General features: G+C 35.4%; 1 protein-coding gene across 1 annotated transcript in view; it reads left to right on the plus strand.

The window, feature by feature from the left end:
* The window catches only part of LOC127950483 (GPI-anchor transamidase-like), a 69,086-nt gene that overhangs the window by 25,688 nt on the left and 28,253 nt on the right, over positions 1-15,145 (plus strand). Inside the window, 6 exon segments of the mRNA XM_052547573.1 lie at positions 9,818-9,872; positions 11,172-11,263; positions 11,564-11,699; positions 12,898-12,939; positions 12,942-13,011; positions 13,097-13,192. Of these exon segments, the coding sequence (XP_052403533.1) occupies positions 9,818-9,872; positions 11,172-11,263; positions 11,564-11,699; positions 12,898-12,939; positions 12,942-13,011; positions 13,097-13,192 (491 nt within the window).

The raw sequence follows: 15,145 nt of genomic DNA on the forward strand, positions 1-15,145 counted from the left end.
TTTCACTTCAGGTCATTTTTTAACGAATTAAAAACTATATTGACAAAAGTGTTAACAAACCTCTTTAGCAGAAGTGACTTCACTTCCTGTTACGGCTGCAGCAACAGGCTCATGGACAAACTGGAAGACAGAAAAAAAGAGAAAGGAGGAATAATGTGACTCAGCTGTGGAGTATAGTTTAACAACACTTGTGTGTGTTTACTCATGGTTTATGAGGACACACTTGACTATCGAATGTGATTCAGTAGTGGACTATAGTTTACCAACACTTGTGTGTGTTTACTCATGGTTTATGAGGACACACTTGACTATTGAATGTGATTCAGCAGTGGAGTATAGTTTAACAACACGCGTGTGTGTGTTTACTCATGGTTTATGAGGACACACTTGACTATTGAATGTGATTCAGCAGTGGAGTATAGTTTAACAACACTTGTGTGTGTTTACTCATGGTTTATGAGGACACACTTGACTATTGAAAGTGATTCAGGAGTGGAGTATAGTTAACAACACTTGTGTGTGTTTACTCATGGTTTATGAGGACACACTTGACTATTGAATGTGATTCAGCAGTGGACTATAGTTTACCAACACTTGTGTGTGTTTACTCATGGTTTATGAGGACACACTTGACTATTGAATGTGATTCAGCAGTGGACTATAGTTTAAAAACACGTGTGTGTGTTTACTCATGGTTTATGAGGACACACTTGACTATTGAATGTGATTCAGCAGTGGAGTATAGTTTAACAACACGTGTGTGTGTTTACTCATGGTTTATGAGGACACACTTGACTATTGAATTTGATTCAGCAGTGGAGTATAGTTTAACAACACTTGTGTGTGTTTACTCATGGTTTATGAGGACACACTTGACTATTGAATGTGATTCAGCAGTGGAGTATAGTTTAACAACACGTGTGTGTGTTTACTCATGGTTTGAGGACACACTTGACTATTGAATGTGATTCAGCAGTGGACTATAGTTTAACAACACTTGTGTGTGTTTACTCATGGTTTATGAGGACACACTTGACTATTGAATGTGATACAGCAGTGGAGTATAACTTAACAACACTTGTGTGTGTTTACTCATGGTTTATGAGGACACACTTGACTATTGAATGTGACTCAGCTGTGGAGTATAGTTTAACAACACTTGTGTGTGTTTACTCATGGTTTATGAGGACACACTTGACTATCGAATGTGATTCAGCAGTGGACTATAGTTTAACAACACTTGTGTGTGTTTACTCATGGTTTATGAGGACACACTTGACTATCGAATGTGATTCAGCAGTGGACTATAGTTTAACAACACTTGTGTGTGTGTTTACTCATGGTTTGAGGACACAAGGTTTTCAGTATACTGTTAACACACAAGTGTTTTTAACAATAGTGTACTGTGAATCACATTTTGTAGCAATAAGAGAATTTCACTTCAGGACATTTTATAACGAACAAAAAACTAAATTGACCAAAGTGTTAACAAACCTCTTTAGCAGACGTGACTTCACTTCCTGTTATGGCTGCAGCAACAGGATCATGGACAAACTGGAAGACAGAAAAAAAGAGAAAGGAGAAATAATGTGACTCAGCAGTGGACTATAGTTTAACAACACTTGTGTGTGTTTACTCATGGTTTATGAGGACACACTTGACTATTGAATGTGATTCAGCAGTGGACTATAGTTTAACAACACTTGTGTGTGTTTACTCATGGTTTATGAGGACACACTTGACTATTGAATGTGATTCAGCAGTGGAGTATAGTTTAACAACACTTGTGTGTGTTTACTCATGGTTTATGAAGACACAAGGTTTTAGTATACTGTTAACACACAAGTGTTTTTAACAATAGTGTACTGTGAATCACATTTTGTTGCACTAAGAGAATTTCACTTCAGTTCATTTTTTAACGAATTAAAAACTATATTGAGAAAAGTGTTAACAAACCTCTTTAGCAGAAGTGACTTCACTTCCTGTTACGGCTGCAGCAACAGGCTCATGGACAAACTGGAAGACAGAAAAAAAGAGAAAGGAGGAATAATGTGACTCAGCTGTGGAGTATAGTTTAACAACACTTGTGTGTGTTTACTCATGGTTTATGAGGACACACTTGACTATCGAATGTGATTCAGCAGTGGACTATAGTTTAAAAACACGTGTGTGTGTTTACTCATGGTTTATGAGGACACACTTGACTATTGAATGTGATTCAGCAGTGGAGTATAGTTTAACAACACTTGTGTGTGTTTACTCATGGTTTATGAGGACACACTTTACTATCGAATGTGATTCAGCAGTGGACTATAGTTTAACAACACTTGTGTGTGTTTACTCATGGTTTATGAGGACACAAGGTTTTCAGTATACTGTTAACACACAAGTGTTTTTAACAATAGTGTACTGTGAATCACATTTTGTAGCAATAAGAGAATTTCACTTCAGGTCATTTTTTAACGAATTAAAAACTATATTGACAAAAGTGTTAACAAACCTCTTTAGCAGAAGTGACTTCACTTCCTGTTACGGCTGCAGCAACAGGCTCATGGACAAACTGGAAGACAGAAAAAAAGAGAAAGGAGGAATAATGTGACTCAGCTGTGGAGTATAGTTTAACAACACTTGTGTGTGTTTACTCATGGTTTATGAGGACACACTTGACTATCGAATGTGATTCAGTAGTGGACTATAGTTTACCAACACTTGTGTGTGTTTTCTCATGGTTTATGAGGACACACTTGACTATTGAATGTGATTCAGCAGTGGAGTATAGTTTAACAACACGCGTGTGTGTGTTTACTCATGGTTTATGAGGACACACTTGACTATTGAATGTGATTCAGCAGTGGAGTATAGTTTAACAACACTTGTGTGTGTTTACTCATGGTTTATGAGGACACACTTGACTATTGAAAGTGATTCAGGAGTGGAGTATAGTTTAACAACACTTGTGTGTGTTTACTCATGGTTTATGAGGACACACTTGACTATTGAATGTGATTCAGTAGTGGACTATAGTTTAACAACACTTGTGTGTGTTTACTCATGGTTTGAGGACACACTTGACTATTGAATGTGATTCAGCAGTGGAGTATAGTTTAACAACACGTGTGTGTGTTTACTCATGGTTTATGAGGACACACTTGACTATTGAATGTGATTCAGCAGTGGAGTATAGTTTAACAACACTTGTGTGTGTTTACTCATGGTTTATGAGGACACACTTGACTATTGAATGTGATTCAGCAGTGGAGTATAGTTTAACAACACGTGTGTGTGTTTACTCATGGTTTGAGGACACACTTGACTATTGAATGTGATTCAGCAGTGGACTATAGTTTAAAAACACTTGTGTGTGTTTACTCATGGTTTATGAGGACACACTTGACTATTGAATGTGATTCAGCAGTGGACTATAGTTTAACAACACGTGTGTGTGTGTTTACTCATGGTTTATGAGGACACACTTGACTATTGAATGTGATTCAGCAGTGGACTATAGTTTAACAACACTTGTGTGTGTTTACTCATGGTTTATGAGGACACACTTGATTATTGAATGTGATTCAGCAGTGGACTATAGTTTAACAACACGTGTCTGTGTGTTTACTCATGGTTTATGAGGACACACTTGATTATTGAATGTGATTCAGCAGTGGAGTATAGTTTAACAACACTTGTGTGTGTTTACTCATGGTTTATGAGGACACACTTGACTATTGAATGTGATTCAGCAGTGGACTATAGTTTAACAACACGTGTGTGTGTGTTTACTCATGGTTTATGAGGACACACTTGACTATTGAATGTGATTCAGCAGTGGACTATAGTTTAACAACACGTGTGTGTGTTTACTCATGGTTTATGAGGAAACACTTCACTATTGAATGTGATTCAGCAGTGGACTATAGTTTAACAACACTTGTGTGTGTTTACTCATGGTTTATGAGGACACACTTGACTATTGAATGTGACTCAGCAGTGGAGTATAGTTTAACAACACGTGTGTGTGTTTACTCATGGTTTATGAGGACACACTTGACTATTGAATGTGATTCAGCAGTGGACTATAGTTTAACAACACTTGTGTGTGTTTACTCATGGTTTATGAGGACACACTTGACTATTGAATGTGATTCAGCAGTGGAGTATAGTTTAACAACACTTGTGTGTGTTTACTCATGGTTTATGAGGACACACTTGACTATCGAATGTGATTCAGCAGTGGAGTATAGTTTAACAACACTTGTGTGTGTTTACTCATGGTTTATGAGGACACACTTGACTATTGAATGTGATTCAGCAGTGGAGTATAGTTTAACAACACGTGTGTGTGTTTACTCATGGTTTATGAGGACACACTTGACTATTGAATGTGATTCAGCAGTGGAGTATAGTTTAACAACACTTTTGTGTGTTTACTCATGGTTTATGAAGACACAAGGTTTTAGTATACTGTTAACACACAAGTGTTTTTAACAATAGTTTACTGTGAATCACATTTTGTAGCAATAAGATAATTTCACTTCAGGTCATTTTATAACAAATGAAAAACTATATTGACAAAAGTGTTAACAAACCTCTTTAGCAGAAGTGACTTCACTTCCTGTTATGGCTGCAGCAACAGGCTCATGGACAAACTGGAAGACAGAAAAAAAGAGAAAGGAGGAATAATGTGACTCAGCTGTGGAGTATAGTTTAACAACACTTGTGTGTGTTTACTCATGGTTTATGAGGACACACTTGACTATTGAATGTGATTCAGCAGTGGACTATAGTTTAACAACACTTGTGTGTGTTTACTCATGGTTTATGAGGACACACTTGACTATTGAAAGTGATTCAGGAGTGGAGTATAGTTTAACAACACGTGTGTGTGTGTTTACTCATGGTTTATGAGGACACACTTGACTATTGAATGTGATTCAGCAGTGGAGTATAGTTTAACAACACTTGTGTGTGTTTACTCATGGTTTATGAGGACACACTTGACTATCGAATGTGATTCAGCAGTGGAGTATAGTTTAACAACACTTGTGTGTGTTTACTCATGGTTTATGAGGACACACTTGACTATCGAATGTGATTCAGCAGTGGACTATAGTTTAACAACACTTGTGTGTGTTTACTCATGGTTTATGAGGACACACTTGACTATTGAATGTGATTCAGCAGTGGAGTATAGTTTAACAACACTTGTGTGTGTTTACTCATGGTTTATGAGGACACACTTGACTATTGAATGTGATTCAGCAGTGGAGTATAGTTTAACAACACTTGTGTGTGTTTACTCATGGTTTATGAAGACACAAGGTTTTAGTATACTGTTAACACACAAGTGTTTTTAACAATAGTGTACTGTGAATCACATTTTGTAGCAATAAGAGAATTTCACTTCAGGTCATTTTATAACGAATGAAAAACTATATTGACAAAAGTGTTAACAAACCTCTTTAGCAGACGTGACTACACTTCCTGTTATGGCTGCAGCAACAGGCTCATGGACAAACTGGAAGACAGAAAAATAACTGAAACAACTGGATGATATTAGTATTAATACTTGAATATCATTTGGGAATATTCTACCTTGCACAGTTCCTGTCCACACTGAGAATGCCAATGCAAGTCTTTTCCTCCATAATTATATTTAATCTCATCATCTTTATTTTTCTTTTATAGCAAATAAACAAAGATGAGGCTTTCAATCCAGTAAAAAAAAAAATATTTTGCCATTTGGCTTTTGACTGTCTTTACTAGTCTCCAAAGACCCGTCATCAAAGGAGGCATCCATTCTATATGGGAAAAAAATGTAATTGTTACAAATTTTCACTAAAGTTATGCTCAGGAAAGGAATACATCATTAGTAATGTATAACCCAGTTATTATGTCTTTGTCGTTCCCAATTTTGACATGTATTTCTTCATCTTTTAAAGGATTGAGTCCTCTGGTCCAACAACTCAGACTCAAGTCAATCACAGATAAACAGTGTAATATTGATTCAGTGCATTATATATATATATATATATATATATATATATATATATATATATATATATATATATATATATATATATATATATATATTATATATGTGTGTGTGTGTATGTATGTATATATCAATAAATAAAAAGCTAAAAATAACACTACAAAAATAAACTTATGTTAAACTTTCATTAAAAAGATTGAATCATTAGCTATATCTCCACTGTGGAAAGCTGCTTTATAACAGAAAATAACAGAAGATTGTCTCTAGCAGGCAGCATTTAAATTAGGTCAAAATGAGATCAAAATGTAATATTTGTTGATCATTTTATTTTTTTTATCGACATTGATAATGTGAAATCATCATTTTATATCACTGATTTTACTTTTTAAATAAAACATAAATTCAATTACATTAATTAGATTGCTTAATGATGCATTACTCATGACACTTGCCCTGTTATTGGTTAACTTTTCTCTTTAAACGCAAAGAGAAACAGCAGCAGGCAGTGGTTTTGGTGTAAATGTCACGCTCCAGTCTCAAGGCTGTGGGCACGGGAACGAGAGACAAGCGTCCCCGCATTAGAGTGCACCTCAGCCGGCTAAACCGGAGAACTCTCCCGCTCACACCACGTAAACTCCCGCGACCGTGCTGACACGACATTAGAGGAGATTCAGATGTCAATCTACGTTACTGTATTATATATATATATATATATATATATATATATATATATATATATATATATATATATTCTTTTTGATGCAGTGACCTAACGTTAGCCATGTGCTCTGCCCAAGGACACTTTATTCACTTTATTTCACAATGATATTTTAAATTTAAATCAAAGTATTTCTTCATGATTCCCACATTTGTTGTGATCTAATGTACATTATCTTTGAGTTTCAGAGCCGATTCTACAAGCAGCGATCCTCTTAAGCGCCATTAACATTACAGTTTTAAGTGATCAAAGGACATCACATGAATATTAGACAACTAAAATTAACGTTGATGAATCGCGGATTTCATGTATATAAAAAATAAAAGATATGAAGTACTTACTTTTTCACCGTAGATGCTGCTGCGTTGTTCACCGAACCGCTATTCTTGACGTACGCTGCGTGTGTGGTATTTCCAATCGCGGGAGTGTTTCATTTGGCGCCAATGTGTGTGTAATTTGGCGCCAATGTGTATACATTGCAATACCAATTCCCACCTACAGGGGCGCTGTGCCGAGTTTGCACATACACAACATGGTTTATGAGGACCATGTTTGTAAAGGTTATAAATAAGGAAGGGGGTATCATAACAGTAAAATAGCAACATTAATTAATAAAAGCAGTATTGTAGTACAAATACAAGTATTAATAATTGTTAAAATTATTATTAGACAATAATTATAACAAGTTAAAATTCCCGGATTACGAGGCCACTAAAATTGGTCTCATAAACCGATTGGTCTTGTAATGCTGGTATGTAAACCTGAAAATTGGTCTCATAAACCACATATGCCAACACACACACACACACACACACACACACACACACATTTTTTCACATGTTTTCTGTTCCGATGATAACAAAGCACAAACATGTAATCTTACTGGTACATTTGTGTAGCTTTTTAAATAAATGAGCAAGTGTAAAGTATCTTATTATTGTTATTATTATGCACTCTGTTCAAGACAAAATGCCCTTTTATCATCTTGTGTCATCTTTCACTACTCTCTTACATCACATCCACACAAGCATATCAGTTTCACAATATAGGTATAAATGTCAACAAAATGGCAATATTTTTTAAAATGTAAATGTCAAACAATATAAAATAAGTAGAATATTGAGTTTTCTTCAGAGAATGGCATCATTTCAAATCTAACACCTATTTTATTAAATGTGCTTTCCGTGTAAAAAATAAAAATAGATGAGTATAACAAAATACAAGAAGCTTAACTGTATGTGCATTTGTAGTGTATTCAAATTATAAAAGTAGATATTTAAAAACTATTTGCAGATTATATAATTATAAGTATTACTACTTGATAATAATTGTAAATTTTGTGTGTTATTATTTGATACTACATTATGAATATATTTTAAATGTACTTAGTTGCAACTATATGTGTGAGAGAGACTCATGTAACCTGGATTACACATTCAGATTCCAAAAATGAAGTACTTGTAATTAGATTAATATATAATTTTAAAATACTCATAATCAGACTACAGTTACTTTTTATGGCTAACATGATTACATATTTACACAATAGTAATAATTTATTCAAAATGTATTGGTTCATGCTAAATCCTATTTGTCAGCTTTTACATTTTCTTTTCTGAAATAGCCTACCACTTATATACACTCAGAAAGACTTTATTATATTTGGTATTTGTATGTTTTATTTTATGAATATCTGGATTCTTTGTGTAACTAACTTCACCAGTTCAAAACCTGTGCATGATGTTTAAAGTCACATTACATTTCAAAGAAATCATTTCATGCCTCTTGTAATTTTTCTCTATAAAGTGCATACAGCCAGCATTAAAAAATTAGCATATTGTGAAAAAGTTCATTATTTTCCATAATGTAATTATAAAAATTATTCATTGCACACCAACTGAAATATTTCAGGTCTTTTCTTTTTTTAATACTGATAATTTTGGCATACAGCTCATGAAAACCCCAAATTCCTCTCAAAAATCTCAAACAATTAGCATATTTCATTCAACCAATAAAAGAAAAGTGTTTTTAATACAAAAAAAAAGTCAACCTTCAAATAATTATGTTCAGTTATGCACTCAATACTTGGTCGGGAATCCTTTTGCAGAAATGACTGCTTCATTGCGGCGTGGCATGGAGGCAATCAGCCTGTGGCACTGCTGAGGTGTTATGGAGGCCCAGGATGCTTCGATAGCGACCCATCACTGACTGTGGGTACTTGACACTGGACTTCAGGCATTTTGGAACATCCTTCTCCCCAGTCTTCCTCCAGACTCTGGCACCTTGATTTCCGAATGACATGCAAAATTTGCTTCCATCCCAAAAAAGTACTTTGGACCACTGAGCAACAGTCCAGTGCTGCTTCTCTGTAGCCCATTTCCTGCACACGCCTGTGCACGGTGGCTCTGGATGTTTCTACTCCAGACTCAGTCCACTGTTTCCGCAGGTCCCCCAAGGTCCTTCGCTCCTTCTCCACAATCTTCCTCAGGGTCCGGTCACCTCTTCTCGTTGTGCAGCGTTTTTTGCCACACTTTTTCCTTCCCACAGACTTCCCACTGAGGTGCCTTGATACAGCACTCTGGGAACAACCTATTCGTTCAGAAATTTCTTTCTGTGTCTTACCCTCTTGCTTGAGGGTGTCAATGATGGCCTTCTGGACAGCAGTCAGGTCGACAGTCTTACCCATGATTGCGGTTTTGAGTAATGAACCAGGCTGGGAGTTTTTAAAAGCCTCAGGAATCTTTTGCAGGTGTTTAGAGTTAATTAGTTGATTCAGATGATTAGATTAATAGTTCGTTTAGAGAACCTTTTCATGATATGCAAATTTTTTGAGATAGGAATTTTGGGTTTTCATGAGCTGTATGCCAAAATCACCAGTATTAAAACAATAAAAGACCTGAAATATTTCAGTTGTGCAATGAATCTAAAATATATGAAAGTTTAATTTTTATCATTACATTATGGAAAATAATGAACTTTTTCACAATATGCTAATTTTTTTGGAAGGACCTGTATAGTCTCAGTTTACATTTCTTTTACCCTTGGATTTGCCTGAAAATGAGAAATTTCACATTAAATGTATAATGCATTATTTATTTATTTTTTAGAAGAAAGCTAGACAGTTTTTTTAGCAGTGGTCATACCAACAACTGGGCAGTCCTGGTAAGTTTTAATAAATTAGGTTTGTGGACAAATAGTCTAATATTCGATCTGGAATTATTATTCGAAAAATAAAAACTAGGTTTGATTGATAAATATCGGCCGATACGCATCTCGTCAGTAAAGCCGGTTCTCTAATCAGTGGTAAATTCCATCAGGTGCACGATTTCACATAGAGCAGCTGTTACTACACGGAGCCTTTCTTAACTGACAAGCTGCGCAAATCCACGTTCATTATCACCACTGATTTGCACAGCTTGTCAGTTAACAACAGCTCTGTTTCTGTGAACCGGCTTTACTGACGAGATGCACATTGATTATCAGCCGATATTTATTGTGCACCCCTAATAAAAATTTTTGAATTTTACTGTGTGTAATGTTTCTCGATATGGTAAACTTGATTTATCCTGTGACAAATCCATTAATATTAAAATACCTCATCCATGTTGTTTGTGATTTAAGATAAGTAACAATCATTTTAATGATTTTTTTTTTTCATTTACAATTTCTGCTTGCTAAAATTTTTAGATCTTGACATAACTATAACTATAAAGTATATTCATAAAACGTATCAAATTTCCCATGGAGTTACGTGAATTTATTCATTTACATGATGACTTTTCTGGGTTTAGAAATCATATTATATATATATATATATATATAATTTTTTTTTTTTTTTTTTTTTTTTTTTTAACAGTGGTGCAGTGTATCAAAATGAGAAATAGCTTGTTTTTTAAAACTGTTTTAATGCCTTACCTTGTTTTATTTAAAATTATCATATTTCCTTAGAGGTTTTCTGAGGCCCCCTAGTGGGCCCTGACCCCCTGTATAACTCTTATTATAGTAGTGTTATTGTTAACTAAAACTAAATAAAGAATAGTTTTTTATAATTAAAATCAGGCTGAATATAATGTACATATTAGATGAAAAACAAAACTTAAAATGTTCAAGTAGTAAAATTACTAAGACTGAAAGTAAAATAAAAATAAATTGAATCTAAATGGGCGAAACAACAAGACACCACAGACTTTTGGTTAATGCTGTTTATCCATTGTTTTAGGCTGCTGTTGTAGTTTCTGTAAACATATTGGTTAAAGCTGACAGGTATTTAATGTAATTGAGGGTACATAAAGATATATTAAAATAGCAATATAATATAATGGCAATAATAGAAGAGAAAAAAGCTAATTTAGAGGTATAAGATGAATTTATAATGTATTTAGAATAACAACTTGCCAACATTCTTTCTTAATTGCTGCTTTTTCATGATTTTTGGAGTCTTATTATCACGTTTATGTCTAGGTCTGCACGTCTAGATTCTGGTTTAATTATCGGCATGTGGCAAACACACTGTCAGTATACAGAAGCGTAAAGAGGCTGGGCATTCCAGACAGGTAAACTTTCTCATTTACTTCAATTATACTCTATGGCATTTTCTCTAGACACAAACAGTGGCTTGTTGAACCACAATATAATTGGTTATCAATTATTTTCCCTCCTGGCATCCTCATTACACAGTGACACATTATTTAAATAGTCTTTACCCACTGTTTTTCCATTAATTTATTTGTGTTCTCCAGAGATAGCTGCGTGTGTGCTCTTTTGTCACGACGAGGCAGTGATATTTGAGTCTCTAGCCGCAGTAAAAGTCTTCCTGTCTGCTCTGATTAGATGTGTTTGCTCTGCTTTCCCAGTCACATTGTGCTGATGCTAGCCGATGATATGGCCTGTAACTATAGAAACCCCAAACCAGCCACTGTGTTCAGTCATAAGAACATGGAGCTTAACGTGTATGGAGATGATGTGGAGGTGGATTACCGTGGATATGAGGTGAAGCTGCTCTTGGTTTTAAACAAATATGTTGGATGTCCAGTAAGGCTAGTCATCAGTTCTGCTAGTTGTTTCATAGCAATATTGTTTTAAACTCAATTATAATATTTCTAAACAAAGTCATAGAAGATTCGACTGTTGCTTGTCTCTGAGTAGCATACAGCAGTGATGTTTCCTGAATGAACTGGCTTTTATTTATTTTATTTTTTTAACAAACCTGTTAAGTGAACAATTAAATGACTTTACTGACTTTTAAGGACAGTCACTATGGGCCTTATCATACTGTACAGCAGGCGCAATGCGATGCGAGTGTTTTTTGCTAGTTTCAGCCCAATGTAGTAGCTAATCATTTTACAAGTTCAACGCCACATTGTTTAAAAAGCAAATGCATTTGCGCCCATTTGTGCGATCATGGATGTGCTGGTCTGGAAAAGAGGTGTGTTCAGGCGCATTTTTGGCGCAATGCTGAAGCAACTGAAATAGACTGCGCCATTGACCAACTAAAACCTGGTCTAAAGTCAATGGCACATATTTTATATTTTTTTGTTATTTTAAGAGCATGGTGAAACCTGCCTATACGCTGGTCAACAACGGTCATACACTCTGCTGATTAAACACACAGCGACGTGCTGCAGCACACAAACATGCTAAATATGAAAAATTTAAGTATTACAATGTAAAATAATATTATTGTGTAGACTACATAAATATAAAAAAAGCCTAAATATCATAATGGATAGTCATTGGATGAATCAGAATTATTTGCTTGCGCACGAGTAGCCCCATTTCCTCTCCGGAGACACGTTCAGTCTTTGCACTTGCAAATTCCGCCATGTAAATAGCGAATCCGCCATGCTGCGAGCGCATCTGCCTCTTAAAGGGAATGGCAGATGAGGCTCTGACTGATTGATTAATGCATGTTATGCCCAAAACACAGCCATTACTCATTAAGAGAATAGGGACAACCCTTTTAGACCATGCGCCGGGTGCTTTTTCTGTTTTTTCCATTGTTAAACTAGCAAAAGTGTATTTGGACACGAACTAAGTGCATCTGCGCCTTGCGCTTTAGACCATGCAGTTAGATCATTAAAATAGGGCCCTTTGAGTTTTAAGACCCAAACCTAGACTCTGTCTTTGCACTTTTCACTTGCTTTTTGTGTCAGGTTTTCTTTTAAAAGCATGTCTTTTTGTTTTGCAGGTCACAGTGGAGAATTTCCTGCGAGTCCTGAGAGGGCGTCTCCCCCCCCCAGCACTCCTCGATCCAAACGTCTGCTTTCCGATGACCGCAGCAACATTCTCATCTACCTGACAGGTCAGACCAGGCACAGCCTCATTACTGGCTTTTTTATTTTTATATATATATTTTTTTCTGAACCTGTGGGTGTCCACTTTCACAGGGCATAGTGGAAACGGCTTCCTGAAGTTCCAGGACTCTGAGGGGATCAGCAACATGGAGCTGGCTGATGCCTTTGAGCAGATGTGGCAAAAGAGGAGGTAATTATAGAAAGAGCTGCAGTGAACACGTAGTAACTCTTAACATTTTTGACATGATTTAATCAATAATTATATATATATATATATATATATATATATATATATATATATATATATATATATATATATATATATATACTCAATTATATAGTTAATAATATTTTACACACACACTCTGTCTTGTTGGGAAAGATGTGTTCTGTTAAATGAATGGTTAAAGGTCTGAATCCCACTTTGCTTGACCAAGCCACTTAACCTTGGGTTGTTCCAGGGAGACTTCCGACATAATGAGTATTCTGTAAGATGTTTTGCATAAAAAAGTGAATAAAATCTAGCTCCATTTGTCATACTAGTAGGACTATTCCCTTGTTTGCACTTGTGCAGACCAACATAGTGACATGCTCTCAGCTGTACGAAATCATTACGAAGGACTTACTTATTTGGGGGCCCTGAGCAAATTTAAGGTATGGGGCTCTAACATAATAAAAATGTGCTCTTTCACACCTAACCCTTATTTTGCTCTCTCTCTCTCTCTCTCTCTCTCTCTCTCTCTCTCTCTCTCTCTCATAATTGATTGTTTATTAACCCCTTCACAACTTAAGTAAAAAATTATTAGGCTACTTTTTTTTTTTATTATGTAAAAAAAAAAGCTTGCACCATTTAATGAATTAAAACTACTTCAATCTTTTTACAAAAAAGAAATCAAGTGTCATAAAATTATCCCATGCAACTTGTCCAGTATTCCAGTGTTCTTAAGGGTACTGTAGGTAGGGTATGGTTTGCTGAGAAACAGTTCGAAAATGTAATCTATTATTAAGTGAAAATCTCCAGTCATCGCATTTGTATGAGTGCACAACATTTTGCATCAGTGCGCATAGAAAAAGCACCCAAGTGAATCATTTTGAAACATCAAGACAAATATAATCTTGACATGTAAAACAATACTGTCTTCTCTAAGGTTAATACATCTGTTCTGAGAATGTCAGACAGGATTATACAGCCTAGAAAGTGTGCAAAGAGCACTCCCTCTGTAATCACTAAAACTGTCCTTCACTTCATTTAATCTCGATGTCACAACGTTCTGTTAATCAGTGTAGCTGTCTGCACTGCACAATGAATCTTATGTTTACATTGTATCTACTGTACACATTGTTATAATGAGAGGATTCGCAAACTGGCAGAGCTCAGAACTTGACAAAAAACTGAGTGAACATTTGACACTCTTGAGAACACATGAGAATACATGTTTGCCAAATGTGTCTTGCTAATATCAGATGGGGCCCTAAGTGTCCGCAGCTTATAGGTTAGGTTAGGCCAACCCCTGACAATAGTAACAAATTTATGATTCTTTATTAGTCAGTGAATCATTAATTTAACTGATTTGCCCATTGAAATTGAAACATTCACTCAACTCATTAGTAGCGGCTTGGTTTCATTTGAAACTATTTTCATTGGTGGCGGAAAAATAAAGAAAGTACTTAGCAACATTGCATCTAAAAATTAAACAAAACTCTAAAGAGGTTTCTCAGTGAAGATATTCATGGAATTCTTTTTCAACCGCTGAATAAAAGCAACGCCACACTTCCAGTCATATCAGCAAATGTATTCATACAGCTTAAAATTTGTGTAATTGCTGCTTTTGAGAGCGAATCACAGAAATTTACCAAAAAAAAAAATCCAAAACACACATTAAATATAACAAATATAACATAAAACATGCAGTCTAGCCTTTATTGTGTAGCTGTTTGGCCATAGCATTGATGTACATAGCTGAAGCCATGCTACAACTGCCTAACATATTAATTGTGTGTTATAAATGCTCTAATAGGCTGTTTAGGTTTCAGTGCAGTGTAAATATTGTGGGAGGCTAGTTTGGGAGAGCTTCCTCTCTTCCTGTAGAGCACTACAGCACTGGATGTTTTGCGCCTGTCAATGTGGTAATTGCAGGCTTG

Source organism: Carassius gibelio, chromosome B2 (genome assembly GCF_023724105.1).
Source record: "Carassius gibelio isolate Cgi1373 ecotype wild population from Czech Republic chromosome B2, carGib1.2-hapl.c, whole genome shotgun sequence".
NCBI classification, from domain to species: domain Eukaryota; kingdom Metazoa; phylum Chordata; class Actinopteri; order Cypriniformes; family Cyprinidae; genus Carassius; species Carassius gibelio.